This window comes from Trichogramma pretiosum, unplaced genomic scaffold (assembly GCF_000599845.2).
Source record: "Trichogramma pretiosum strain Unisexual culture from Peru unplaced genomic scaffold, Tpre_2.0 scaffold58, whole genome shotgun sequence".
NCBI classification, from domain to species: domain Eukaryota; kingdom Metazoa; phylum Arthropoda; class Insecta; order Hymenoptera; family Trichogrammatidae; genus Trichogramma; species Trichogramma pretiosum.
In genome coordinates this window covers 312550-326155 of record NW_019641630.1, presented here as the reverse complement: position 1 = coordinate 326155, position 13606 = coordinate 312550, and the positions used below count along the sequence as shown (strand labels likewise).

At 43.7% G+C, this 13606-nt stretch overlaps 1 protein-coding gene across 9 annotated transcripts in view; it reads right to left on the bottom strand.

Moving 5' to 3' along the window:
• LOC106652910 (membralin) overlaps positions 1-13606 on the bottom strand; it is a 68090-nt gene that overhangs the window by 36482 nt on the left and 18002 nt on the right. For all 9 annotated transcript variants that reach the window (XM_023459238.1, XM_014372082.2, XM_014372079.2 and 6 more), the window contains exon 10: positions 2524-2656. In XM_023459238.1, coding sequence (XP_023315006.1) covers positions 2524-2656 — 133 coding nt within the window. The remainder of the gene's footprint in view (positions 1-2523; positions 2657-13606) is intronic.

Below are 13606 nucleotides of genomic sequence, written 5' to 3'. Positions count from 1 at the left end.
CAGCAGCCACTGCTGGTGGTGGTGTCGTCGTCGTCGTAGTCGCATTCGTCGACGCGAGGCGTATATATATAGACGCGCCGCGTCGTCATCAGTGCGGGTCATCTGCTTTTAATTGGGAAAGCCCGAAGCCGAAGCTCTAAGTCGCTTCGCGTCGTCGTCGTCGTCGTCTATGCGCTCGATTTACGATGCTTACGCGACGACGACGACTATTCGATTTGCTCTCGCGTAATATATAGTATAGATAGATAGATAGAGAGCTTCGATTGCGATCCCCCATCCCCCCCGCAGCCGTCATTCCCAAGGACTATTTCGCCTTTGAACTATTTTGGTGCGTACTTTCTCTCATTTATGTAGCGCGCGTCAGCCACGTCCGGCTGCTGCTGCTGCTGCTGCATTTTTTAGCTCGGAGGATCAAATTGCTTTTGAATATTCATTAACGCGAAATAATTGTGTATATAGACGAGAGAGAGAGAGAGACCTTACAAGTCGCTGGACGTATAATTATCTCGATTTCGGAGCTTTTGTCAAAGCTCGACTCGCCGTGAAATATGCTTCCACCGACGACGACGACCGAGCAGCATCTTTGCTGCGCGGATAAATTCCCTGCAGTCGGTCTTTCCCGAAAAATGCTACACGATATTATTATACCTGCCAAAGATGCGGAATTTCGCGCGCGCGAGCTCGATACCTCGCGGAAAACATTTTAAAATGGGATATCCGCGTACAGCAGCAGCAGCCCGCCCCATCGTGTATAGTAGTCGTGCCTGCGAGCGTTTTCGACTTGGCTGATCGACAGTGGCTCCCGGTATAAAGCTTTGTGTGTGCTTGCGCGCGCGCGCGTGCTCGCCGATATGCATTCATTAAAACTTTTCTCAGAGTTACCTGATTGAAAATTTGCCAAACTTAAAACACAAAATTGTAAGCTCAAATACGTTGTTTGTGTGTGTGTGTGTCTGTGTGTCTGTGTATACATGTAGGTGTACGCGAGCTGTGGTTCTGATATATAAAGCAAAAAAGTTTGCTTTCCGAAACGATTAACAAATTCCGAACGCTTCTGCGTTTTGCCATCTATACCGTATATATACTTTGCGCTAGACTGCGCTGTGGTGGCGATTCTAATTTCATCTGGCACACAGCGCGAAAGCTATATACTCGTCAAAGGAAAACTGGCTTTCGATTGTCCATGGGTTACGTATATACGGGTAATAAAGAAAAAATGATAACGAAATATAATATATTTTTCGCGTTTCGCAAAAACGAGAGAGAAAAGTTCGAATGCCAATAATGATTTCTGCGAAATAAAAAGGTCGTGCGCGCGCGCGCGCACATCGAGATCGCGTGTCACAAAGTGCAAAGATGAAATGAAAGAGAAAAATAATATGTATCGCGATAAACGTCCCAACTTTTTTTTTGTACAATTTGCACGCTCGTAACTATCGAGCTTTCAATAGATTTGCAATACCGAAGCTCGCAGCAGCTTGCACAGGCATTTATATAGAATCTTGATATTCTGCATAGATACGTTATAAATATGCTTTGAATTGAAATCCATGTATGATTGAGAATTCCAAGATACTTTACTTTTATGCAAGATGCGTAATACATCAAGTGCATGCAAACATTCTCGGAATATTACTTGGCTTTTGTTGCGAATTGCGCAAAATTTATATTCTACAAAGAGCATTTACGAGAAGCAGGGAGAGAGAGAGAGAGAGAGAGGAGTGAATTTTCGACTGGAAATATTTTCCGTGATATAAATCGAGTATCCTACTGACGAACCGCAAAAAAGTGTAAAGTAAATTTTACAAGCAAAGAGAAAGAGAGAAAGAGATAGATGGAGAGAGCAGACGCGGTCGCTGACCGTTTTAACTTTAGCCTATCGAGCAAGAGAGAGGAGCTGAAATACATAAAAAGAGCGAGGGGGTGTGCTTGCAGCAGCCAAGCTCACTTGCGCTTCGAGTCTTTAAGATTTAACGTTTAATACCGCTTTTATCCCTCTTAATTAAATGCTCCGACAAGCCAGAAGCGCTAGCATCGACATTCTTCATCTCTTCTCCTCTGATCTCCTTTAACCTGCCCTTGGACTTACCGGCGTTTTTTTTTCAACAGACGCGCAACGCTGCTGCTTGCCTCCTTTTGATTCAAAGACGGAGTCGTCATTTTTTCATCATTATAAATACGCGTGTATAAATAAATGGAGCTCTCTCTCGCGCTGGGGGAAAAAGTGGCTCAAAATTGTTGGGTTGATAAAAACATTTTTTAAATATTTAACTTGTGATTTATGCATGCATTTTTAGTAAAAATAAAGTAGTTCGCTCTTTATCGTGAACAATTTGCAGAGAGTTTTTGCACTGGTCCGGTCCGGGTTTGATTAGGCATTCCGAGTATGATATGATTTCATTTTATATTCGTAGTTAGAATGTGTATTTGACGTTAAAAAATAAAAAAAACTTTGAACCTTGTAGTCGGCAGTTCAAAGGCAAAACAAAAATTAAAAGTGAAAAAAAAAATTAGCGAGCTTACCTCAACCAGTGTCTTTTGGTAATTTGAGTGTGACAGCAAACTGCGTCGTATTGATCGGCTACAAACACTATGAGCATTATATAAAACGCAGTCGTCGTGTCGTTGAAAAACTCCGACATGATGGCCTCCATTCCTGAGGGGCAGAGAAAAAAGAACGAAAAAGGTTAACTCTTTTTTTTTTTAATTATAAATATCACTGTACACATATAGTGGCCTCGTTCACATTACAAGCCAATTTGTTGAAATTTAATTCCTCATAACAACAGTAAATAAAAATACGGAAATGTTGTTTTTTTTATGTCGTTGGTAGGAGAGGAGGCGTTATCGTAGCCCTGGTGTGCGTTTCACGCTTCAAAAATATTAAAAGTGCATTATTCAACCGAAATATCAACTTTCGAATCATTTTATTCCAACAGTATTAAATTAACGAGGCATATACTTTTTTTCACATCTTGCGTACACACGCATATTTGAGGGTAAAATATGCCATCTGCAAAGCAGCCAGCAATTCACGTGCGGACAAGCATCAGAATAATTTGCTTTGGAGCTTTTTATGCGATTTTATTACGCACCAGGTAGAATCGCAAGCACCCATACGCGTACATTATACATATACAAACGTATAAAAAATATTGTACTAAGGTAGGAAAAAAGTCACGCGGCGTTAAGCCGCCGGAGTACAACAACCCATGAAATTTGCAGTTGTAAATATTCCAAAAAAAAAAAAGTAAAAACCATAAAAAAAAGGAAATTTGAATTTTCGTTCGACGTAAAAACCAATGATGCGAGCGAGTATACCGCACTGTACGCTATATACCTTACTCGCAAATATTTCGATTAGCGCACACAACAACTCATTTGAAACTCTCTTAATTATTACGCGCGCTCGGAAAGAAAGGAGAGGAGGAGCCGGCCGCGGCAGCAATATCGAGGCCAGAGGGAAATTCACGCGCGGTATTACACCGGCGCTCGCGCCTCTTTTTCTTTCGGTCTTTCGTTTTTCCGCTGCAAGCTCGCAGCAGCAGCAGCAGCTCTATATCGTATAGTGACGAAAATACTAAATGGAAAAAACCTCTTATTAGAGAAAACACAGCGGCGGCGGCAGCGTTGGTGGCGGTGGCAAGTGGATTCTCTCGCTCTCTCTCTCTCTTCGTTATTAACGATCATCGAGTTACACGCTTAATTGCAAGAAACTTGCAGCGCGTGCTCGGCAATATATATGTGCTTGGAGAAAAAGAGAGCCAGAGAGCAGCCGCATGGTATACCGCACAGCACAGCCAGCGCTACCATATACGCCTATACGCTAATTTGTTTTCATTAATAACGAATAATTGAATTTTCCCAATGGCATGTAACGAGCTGATTATAAAGCCCGAGTAATACTTACGCACCAGGAGGAAAAGTATAGCTCATCGAAAGCTCATGAATCGAGAGAGAAATTTGTCATGTATACGAGTGGAGGAGAGAACGAGACACACGCGTGCGAAAGGAATAACAATTGCGGTCGAGCGCGCGTCATTCGGAGTTCGATAGGAGCCAGCAAAAAAAAAGAAGAAAGAAGGCAGGCAGAGAGAGAGAGTCGTGTCGTCGACGCGAAAAAGTGAATTTCTGGCGAAATTTAATTCCATATTCTGGATACGCGACAATGTGTATATGTGTGCGGGGATATACGACTTATAGTGGCGGTGCTGCTGCTGCTGCACGAGGTCGCGATACACGCTGGCGCACTCGTACACAGCTTAACCTGGTTTTTGCATCGCATTAACGTGACTTAGCATGACGACAACGACGACGACTACGACGTACGGGAGGACTCCCCAACACACCAGCACGAAACACACTCGCTATACCTCTCTGCTGCCGTTTCTCTCGTTCTCGTACGCGTATAGGATCGCGTACATTTGCCTCCCTCCCTCGCCCCCTGCGCACCCGTATATAAATGTATAGCGGTGTAGCATGCGTGTACGTGTGTGTTATTCCTCTTATTATTCCAGGCGTATGGTCCCCCGTGGTTTCCATTACAATTATACCGTCCTATGGCTCCGTGCAGGCAGCGTCACTGCTGCTGGCGACGAACGTATGCCTGGCGCGCGCTATATAGCTGCACCTATAGCCCCCCAACCACGTGCTTTTATTTCCTTCGCTATCTTCTCTCTCTCTCTCTCTTTCTCTCTTTCCCTCATTTCCGCGGCTTATTTTTTTACTTTTCCGCGTGTGCTTTTATAATACGCGTGTGCCAGCTATAGGCAGGCTACACCTATATGCATATGGACGATTCTTTGTGAAATCGAAATTTTTACGTCTGACATGCATAATCTCGTTGTTTTTTTAATGTCATTACAAAACGTTCTTCGAAGTTTTATTAACATTTTTGGAGACCGTCCATCGCTCTTTTCGCAGGCTGAAAGTTGAGATTTTTTCGAAATCTATCGGCAATGCTAATATTTGAAAAATTCCTGGCTCGAGCCCAGAGTAAATTTAAGAAAAAGCAGATACTTTGGAAGACTTGTTTATATTTCGTTAATGCAATAAAGGGAAATAGGTTTTCAATAATCAGGAAAAAAATTAAATACTGATAACAGTTTGAAATAATTTATTGTTCTTCACGTAATTGTAGGATTTATTTATGTGGAACATTTTCTATAATTACGCAGTGTACTCATGAGATTGCAGAAGTCTTTATTGTATCCAAATATCGAAGAAAATCTCCTATGGTACGCTTCGATCATGTACCGTCATAATGTGTCTTTTGAAATTATACTGATATCCAAATGATTATTAACAAACCTTACATTGAAATGGTTTGTTATGATCATGTACTGCATTCTTGTGAACTTTAAAGATACCTTTTTGTCAAAGTAATTTGAGGCAAATGTTATATTTAAAAAGTTTATTTGATCATGCACTGTATTTAAGTGTGTTAGAAGGCTATACTTTTCTCCAAATGACTTGTGACAAATATCACTCTCGAAAAGTTCGCAGCGATTATGTACTTGCATTTATGTGCATCTTGAAATGTTCCTTCCGACCATATGATTTACAGCAAAATTTCACATTCAAAGTGTTTGCTTCGATCGTGTACTAAATTTATATGATTTTTGAGTACATTCTGATATCCAAATGATTTATGACAAATGTCACATTCGAAAGGTTTTCTCCGATCATGTACTGCATTGACGTGACGTTTGAGATGGCTTGGGTAGTCAAATGATTTATGACATATCTCACATTCAAAGGGTTTGCTACGATCATGTACTGCATTGACGTGACGTTTGAGATGGCTTGGGTAGTCAAATGATTTATGACATATCTCACATTCGAAAGATTTTCTCCTATAATGTACTGTATTTATGTGATTTTTGAGATTACTTTTTATTCCAAATGATTTGTGACAAATATCACACTCAAATGTGGTACTACGATCATGTACTACATTTATGTGAATTTTGAGATCATGTTTTTGTCCAAATGATTTGTGACATATATTACACTCGAAGGTTTTGTTGCGATCATGTACTACATTGACGTGACGTTTGAGGTCACTTTTCTGTCCAAATGATTTTTGACAAATCTCACATTCAAAGGGTTTGATACGATTATGTACTGAATTTATGTGAGTTTTGAATTGACTTTGGTATCCAAATGATTTGTGACAAATATCACATTCAAATGGTCTACTCCGATCATGTACTGCATTGACGTGACGTTTGAGATGGCTTTGGTAGTCAAATGATTTATGGCAAATTTCACATTCGTTTACTCTAATACTCTTAAGTTTCGTATTACTATGTGTTTTTGGACTTGCTTCTCGTTTATGAGTTTTTCGACACAAATCACCCTTACAAGATAATTTAGCTCGAGTTCTCATATCAAATATTTTCAATTTCTTTGATTTTTCACGTTCCAATTTTGAATTTAGTGAAAATTGGCAATTATTTTCATAATCGAATCCTTTTTTTATCAAAATTATCAAATCTTTATCGTTGAAATAATGGGTCCGCATTTGATTTTCTATTTTCATAATAGATGGGTAACTGTGATCCTCAGTTTTGTAGCTGTTCGTTGATAGAGACGGCAGTTCACATTTCACATATTTGCACTCAACATCTATGAATATTTTTTCATCTGATTTTTCTCGTAACTCCATGGCCTCATTTATATGATTTGCCTAAAATGAAAATGATAAAATAATCTTTGATAGAAGACCAACCAAGCAATTAGTCAAATCATAGAACTCACCGACAAATCATACCACGAAAATGTTTTAAACTTTTTATCTTCGGAGAAGTCCATCGAATCGAAAATATTATTGTCACCTGTATCTAACCATGTATCGTTTGGTTCTTTCTTCACCCTGATGATTACAAATTTTATAAAACATCGCTTAAAAAACTATCATAGCAGAATAACACAAAATAAAGTCATACCTAACAATGGCACTGTTATTTTCCTTCATTTCGTTGATTGAATGTATTCAGAGGAAATATTTGAGGTTAACCGCCACGTGTAGCCAACAACGTACCTCGATTTCACCAATTTGCAAATATTCGTTTACTACAGGAATTTAGCTCTGTGTTAACGACTGAACACACTACTCGCACATTGGCGAGATAACCTCGCGATCATGATAGCTTCTTAGCGACACTTGCCCCCTCTACCGTCGACTAGCCAGTGATGTACTGCAGTACTGCGAATTATTAAAACTGCACCCTTATTGCGTAAAAATACGTAAAAACTCGCTTTCGAGCACATCACAGAGCCTTCTCAGGACGTTAACTTTTTTCGACTGGGCCGCTAAGCCCAATGGCAAACGTCGATTTCACAGAGAATCAGCCATACACACTTACAAGATAATACGATTTTTACGCCTCGCCAATATTACAGTATGCATTCTTTTTATCTACACACAATACCTGCAGCCGTACAACGTAATAATAATATCATGTCGCGCTTGCGTCTCAAAAAATAGTAGCCGCGCGCAGACTAATCGCTTATAAATTCATGTATTAGCTGACGTACAGGTGGACGAGTTGTGGAGGAGCCTATACACACATTATTATACGCGTTGTCGAGTCTCGCGCGGACAGCAGCAGCAGCAGCAGCGCGAGGATCGTTTGATTCGCGTTTGCGGCCTGATGTGTCAAAGCCACGCTTGGCTCGCGCGATTATTTCGCTTTTACACGAGGCCACGACCGTGTGTACGCGCGCGTTCGCGAGCAAACAAAACGACACTCGGTGACAAGCCCGAATAAATCGATAAAGAGCCTAAAAAGAAAATGAGAGGAAGAGGAGCCCCAGCCAGCCACACGAAACAGACGCGATCTCGTTGACGCAGCTAGACGCATGAATCACTACGGATAATAATATAGCCCTCGCAGAAATGGTCCATATCGAGTTAAAGGCGATGATAGCCCCCGGGATAATGCACCCGTTTAAATGCATACTAGCCCGAGCGCATTGCCTCCCTCCGCCTCTCTCCCTCTTTCTCGCTCTATAAAGGCCATCATATAAGCTTACAATACTCGCTTTCTTTTTCATATGCTCGCGCCCAGGCGTTACGCCGGTCTCTTTATAAAGACGTTAAAATTCCCAAGAGGAAGGAATGTATGCGCCGCTACGCGTGTACTACCACTACCACTACTACTATATATGTAAGCGCATATACCGCGTCGATTTGCCGTCAGCCAATAATAATCTCGCGCGCAGGAGCACATGAAAACTGCTGCGTGCCTCGCGCCGCTGTATATAAATGTACCGGGGCGAAATTTTGCCTTTGCCAGCATATTCTAATAGACGACTCTCTCTCTCTCTCTCTCTCTACCTATATACCTTGTAACGCTAAAACGAAAAGCACCGGCAGCCAAGAGGTGAAAATCAAATCGCGCTGTGCTGCGGCGTAACACACGCACACACGCACAGAGTCCTCCTCGCCACGCTACTACTGTTCGTTTCGCGCCGCGCGGCTGCAAATTTGAACCTACGACGGATCGTAGCAGTTTTTTAACGTTTCGAGCTCGCGAATATGCCTATTATGATTTCGCCGAGTAAGTACCGCACGAGGTGGAGGAGGAGGTGGAGAAAGCTTGACACTCTCGCTAGGCGCAGAGGAAGAGCATTATACATTATGTCTCTGCGCGTTTATGAGCCCGGGCTATCCTTGCGTACAGCTCAAGTACCTGCCTAAAGATGCGCGAGATTGTTTTCACAGTGTGTGTGTGTGTGTGTGTGTGTGTGTGCCGCGCAAGCTCGCATACCATACGTGCCATTTTCGCCGCAGCGAGCACTTTGTCATTCGTCAAACTGTTTAGCAGCGCGAGAGACTCGTTTGGTCGTTCGAAAACTGAAAACATCTCGCGTGCGTGTAGCATAGCATACATACACTCGAGATTGATTTATATTATTGCGATTTGTGCAATTGATTCGAACGATGTATTTTTACCATATTCATGAGGATATAAATTGAATTATATTCGCAACAACGAAAAATCAATAACAATTTTTGACATTGAAAAATGTATATTCGGTATATTTTTGTTTCAAATGTATATATTAGAATATGGTAATTTAAAAAAGTTATTATTTGTCCAGCAATGTCATTTTTCTTATCGCGTATACCCGAGATTCGAGTTAATCGACTAAGCACAAACCGGTTTAAAGAGACATTTCGTGACATCGGGTGGCACAAACAATATAGCAATTGTCAATTTATCCAATGTAAGTCGCATCAACGTACGCAAAAATAACAGAAAAGTCAATGTATACGCAGAAACACATCCATCAAGCGGACGAAAAGTGGCCGCGTGGATCATAATATTGGTTAAATCGAGCATCTCGGTACATATATATAACGACGAGCTCGAGTTTTGGTCGTAGGGTGTATATAATACAGTGTACACGACGAAGGCTGCTGCTGCTGGGGTTCGGTGTACGGTTGGCCAAAACGTCGGATCGCGACAGCGTCACTCACGTGTCATTGACACATCGTGTGTGTATATATGTGTGCATACACTAGCCGCGAGCTTTCGGGGCTTCGCAATTGCTCTCTCTCTCTCTAACTATGTACGCGCCGCAGTCGCGCTGTCACGCGGCGAACTCGACGACGACGACGACGTCGAGAGAGAGACGATATTTTAGTACATATATAGCGCAGGCGGCCATGGGACTACTGTACGAGTAAATGTACAAATTTACGCGTATACACGGAGCTCTGTATATATATGCCGATGCATCGCTTCGGGCGTTCGGAAACGTAGACCCTGCGCATAAGTGTGTTATACAAATGCCACGAGTTATTAAACGCAGCGCGAAACCAAATTGTCCTCCTTGTATATTATATATCGGCGATCGATGTGCACGCGCTCGACGATACTCGATACACAGTTCGCTAAAAACCCATATACATATCGGCTCGCGCCAAGTTTCGTATTAGAAAAGCGTATAATACATCGTGGCCACGCTCGATGTATCGCAACGCAATTCGCACGCGGGGTCTATTTTTAAGCGTGTGTAAAAGAGGAAAATCCTCCCCGTAATATAATATGGGTCATAGCGCTTCGTCGATCGGTATATGTACCGCGTTCAATCGCGCGGATCACGCGACATTTAGACCCGGTGGGTAGATTCCGTTTGCGCGCGCCGAATGTCACCTCTGAATAATCGGTCGTTAACTTTTATTTTACCGCACGCACACACAATGAAGCCTCGCTCGCGACCTATTATACAATCAATTTATCTGCGTGATCGATGTATTATACGCCGCGCTGCTCGGCGTCGATGATCGATCGCTCGCCGCTGCTTTTTTTCGCTGATTTACTTGCATTCGCGGTGCTGCTGCTGCTCTTGCGCGCCGGCTTATTCAGAAATGTGATTCTCTCTCTCTCTCTACCTCGAGCGCAGAGAGAGAGAGAGAGTGAGAGCGATAACAACGATCCGCGTCACGAGCGCCCATACGATTTACTCAGCCGGGCTAGTTGACTGAAGCGAGGGAAAATTTCAAAAGAAAAACTTTGACTCTTGGGAGACTCGCGGGAGCTGTGCGAGCGAGAAAATTATGCAAGCACACCGAGAAGCTCTATTGTGCGGAATTACTCGTTGAATACGTTGCGCGTTATATACGGTATATATATGGAGCGACGACGTGCGTGGCAAGGAGAAGTTATACAGCAGCGTTGGTGGTGGGCTATACATATATACAGCTATAGGCGACATTCAACAGGATGTGGCGTCGTCGTCGAGTGGGCACGACGACGACGACGTCCCGCGAAAAATGGTCCGAGCCAAGCGTCACGAAAATGCGCTTACGGCCTGTCGAGCTTAAGGTCGATCGGGCGAGAAAATTTTCTTCCGCCCGACACGACGTATAATACAGCAGCGCAGTTGGCTACGCGCGCCTTTTTGAGATTAAACGCGAGCGACGCAAACACGAGGCGATTGAACGTAAATTGCTAACGGTCAACGAGCGCGCGTAACTTATTCATAATTTCGCGCGGCTCTCTCGAAACTACGAAGGATTCGGCTGGCTTGGCACGAAGATTGGATGATAATTTGCAAAAGTTATAAAATGTTTCGGATTGGAAATAACGTTACGACGAAATGATAATCGCTCCGAGTTTCGAGGCGCAAGAAAGAGATCAATCGTGCGGCGGATGCGCGCGAATAACCGGCCTGTCGAAATGTCCGACGTGTGGGCGCGAGGGTGTGTATATCAACGGGGGCACACTTTAGATTCGCGAGCCAGACCTCAAAGTGGCGCGTCCGAGGAAGTTGTTATACTCGAAGGAATGGGTTCCGGTTCCTTATTCCGTCACCGCACACCGCACACTTTCCTTTTCCGTTTCGAGGGGCGCTTGCGAAATGGACGTATCGTTCCCAAGGAATCGCGCATCGCGTATCACCCCCCTTGTACGGAGAAAATAATCATTACGTGTGCGGCGATAACAGGCGCGAGAATCTAGATGCTCGAGAGACAATTGGTAAAGTACGTTTTTTTTTATCTCTCGAACGATTGAATTCTTAAATCAATCATTCGTTCGTCGCGATATTAGAATCGAAATGCGCAGTAGCGATATAAAACGGCAGCAAAATGCAGCCTTGCTGCGTGAGATAAATCGAGCGATCTTTAACGAGGATAACCGATTGGTCATTGGCTAAATTTTTATCGCGTTGCTCTCGATGCGTCACACACACTTGTCACGTATGCATATACACATTTTTCATTCAACGCCGAAGGAAAAAAAAATTATTAACCGAATATCGAGTTGCTGCTGCTACTACTACGGATGAATCTCGGAGTAGTTTAAATCTGCTGAGTCGCGAACTCGAATAAAAAAAAGTAAAGGGGGAAAAAAAAGGGAAACGACGAAACGCGTCGAGCTGCGAAAAAATGAGCAACGATAAAGCTGTAAAATAAAATTCAAGTAAAAGAATTTCCGTGCTGCAGCGCACAAAAGGGGCCGCGCTTTGAATTACGAGGGCTTTTCGATTCGAACGCGGCGAGAGTGCATGCGGCCTGGCCTGGCAAAAGTTTGCGTGTGCTCGAATTGCAAGCCAACCGTGGCAGTGGCAGTCAGGCAGGCAGGCGGTATATACGGCAGCAAGCCCCAACTGTTGCGCCTTCATGAGAAATTGATATGAAATCCCCGAATCCTTTGGCACGCGGCCCGAGTCATTTTCGGTCTGGTCGAAAGTGTAGTGCTGCTGCCACTGCTGCTACTGCTTCGTTTATCACTTTCTCTCTCGGAACTAAGTCGTGCGATGTATATACATAGAGTCGCGTCGATTTATTCATCGGTCGAGCTTTCTATTAGCGTATCCTTGCATTATTCGTATATTTCTCAACTCGCCGCGTTTATAAAATTTATCGCGCGTAAATTGAAAGTCGAATTCTCGTCGTTGCGACGCGGGGGGGAGCAAGGGGAGAAGGAAGGGTTTACATCGTGTCCAGCGACACATACGCGATGATTGCGTAATAATTCGTGCACGCTCCGGCTTGCAGATCGCGAATCACTGCATACTAACGTATACCTACGTACGGATCCTCTGGCAAACACGAATATATACATACGGACACGCTCGAAACAAGCTCGCATCCCCATTATTTAATGGGATTTCGCGATATAAGCGCCGCGCGAGAGAGAGAGAGAGAGGCATATACGATTGGTTCGGGCATTTGTGCAGCTGCTGCTGTAGCGTAGTTATCCATGCACACGCGCGCGTCCGAGTAGGCGTATAACAACTCTAAAGCTTGCGCGATCGTGTATGTACACACACAGGCTGCAGGGGGCTCGCTCGGCCTCGACGCGCGCGCGCGTGCCCACGCATATGGGTCAGAGATTTTTTTAAAACTACTACCCGTCGTGCCTCGACTGCTGCGCGCACGACGCGCGGGGACAGAGAGGAAAAAAAACAACTTTTTTTGCGTTATTTACCGATATCGTAAACAGACGCGTCGCGCGGATCGACGTGTAGCATCGACGATGCCAGAGGCTACTGTCGCCGCTGCTGCTGCTGTGTAGAGCTCAACGCGAAAAAAAATCTCTTTAGAATTTTATCCTCGCTCCGCTGCGTGCTGCTGCGGTTCTCGTCTCCAACTCGGGGCTGCAGCTGCACGACTGCAGCAGCAGCAGCTGGTGCACACCGTGCCGCGAAATTGCCGCGCGTAAACCAGATTATGCTCGAGAGTAGTAAGCGAGCTGCGAGCTCGTACCTGTGTGCAGCTCTACGTACGCGCGACGTACGTGATGCCACCGAGCAACGACTCGACTGCGCACAGGCACACATGCACACGTATATATGCACGTAAAACAGAGGCCAGAACGTGATGCTCCGCGCGTGTCTCTTTTAGTCTTGGTGCCAACAGATACATGCACTTATTTATTAATGACAACATCTGTCAATTTCAGAATTTGCTAGTCTATCGTACATTCGCTGTAGCTTTTTTCAGTAACTGCGGCTTTTTCGGCATAGATTTTTTAAAGCTCGTCAATTCTGTAGAGATTAAAAAAATGTATAAGGTTCTATTACCAACGTGTTCTTTTGCGCGAACTAGATGTAGTCTGTCGAAAGATTTTTTGAAAGTACTTAG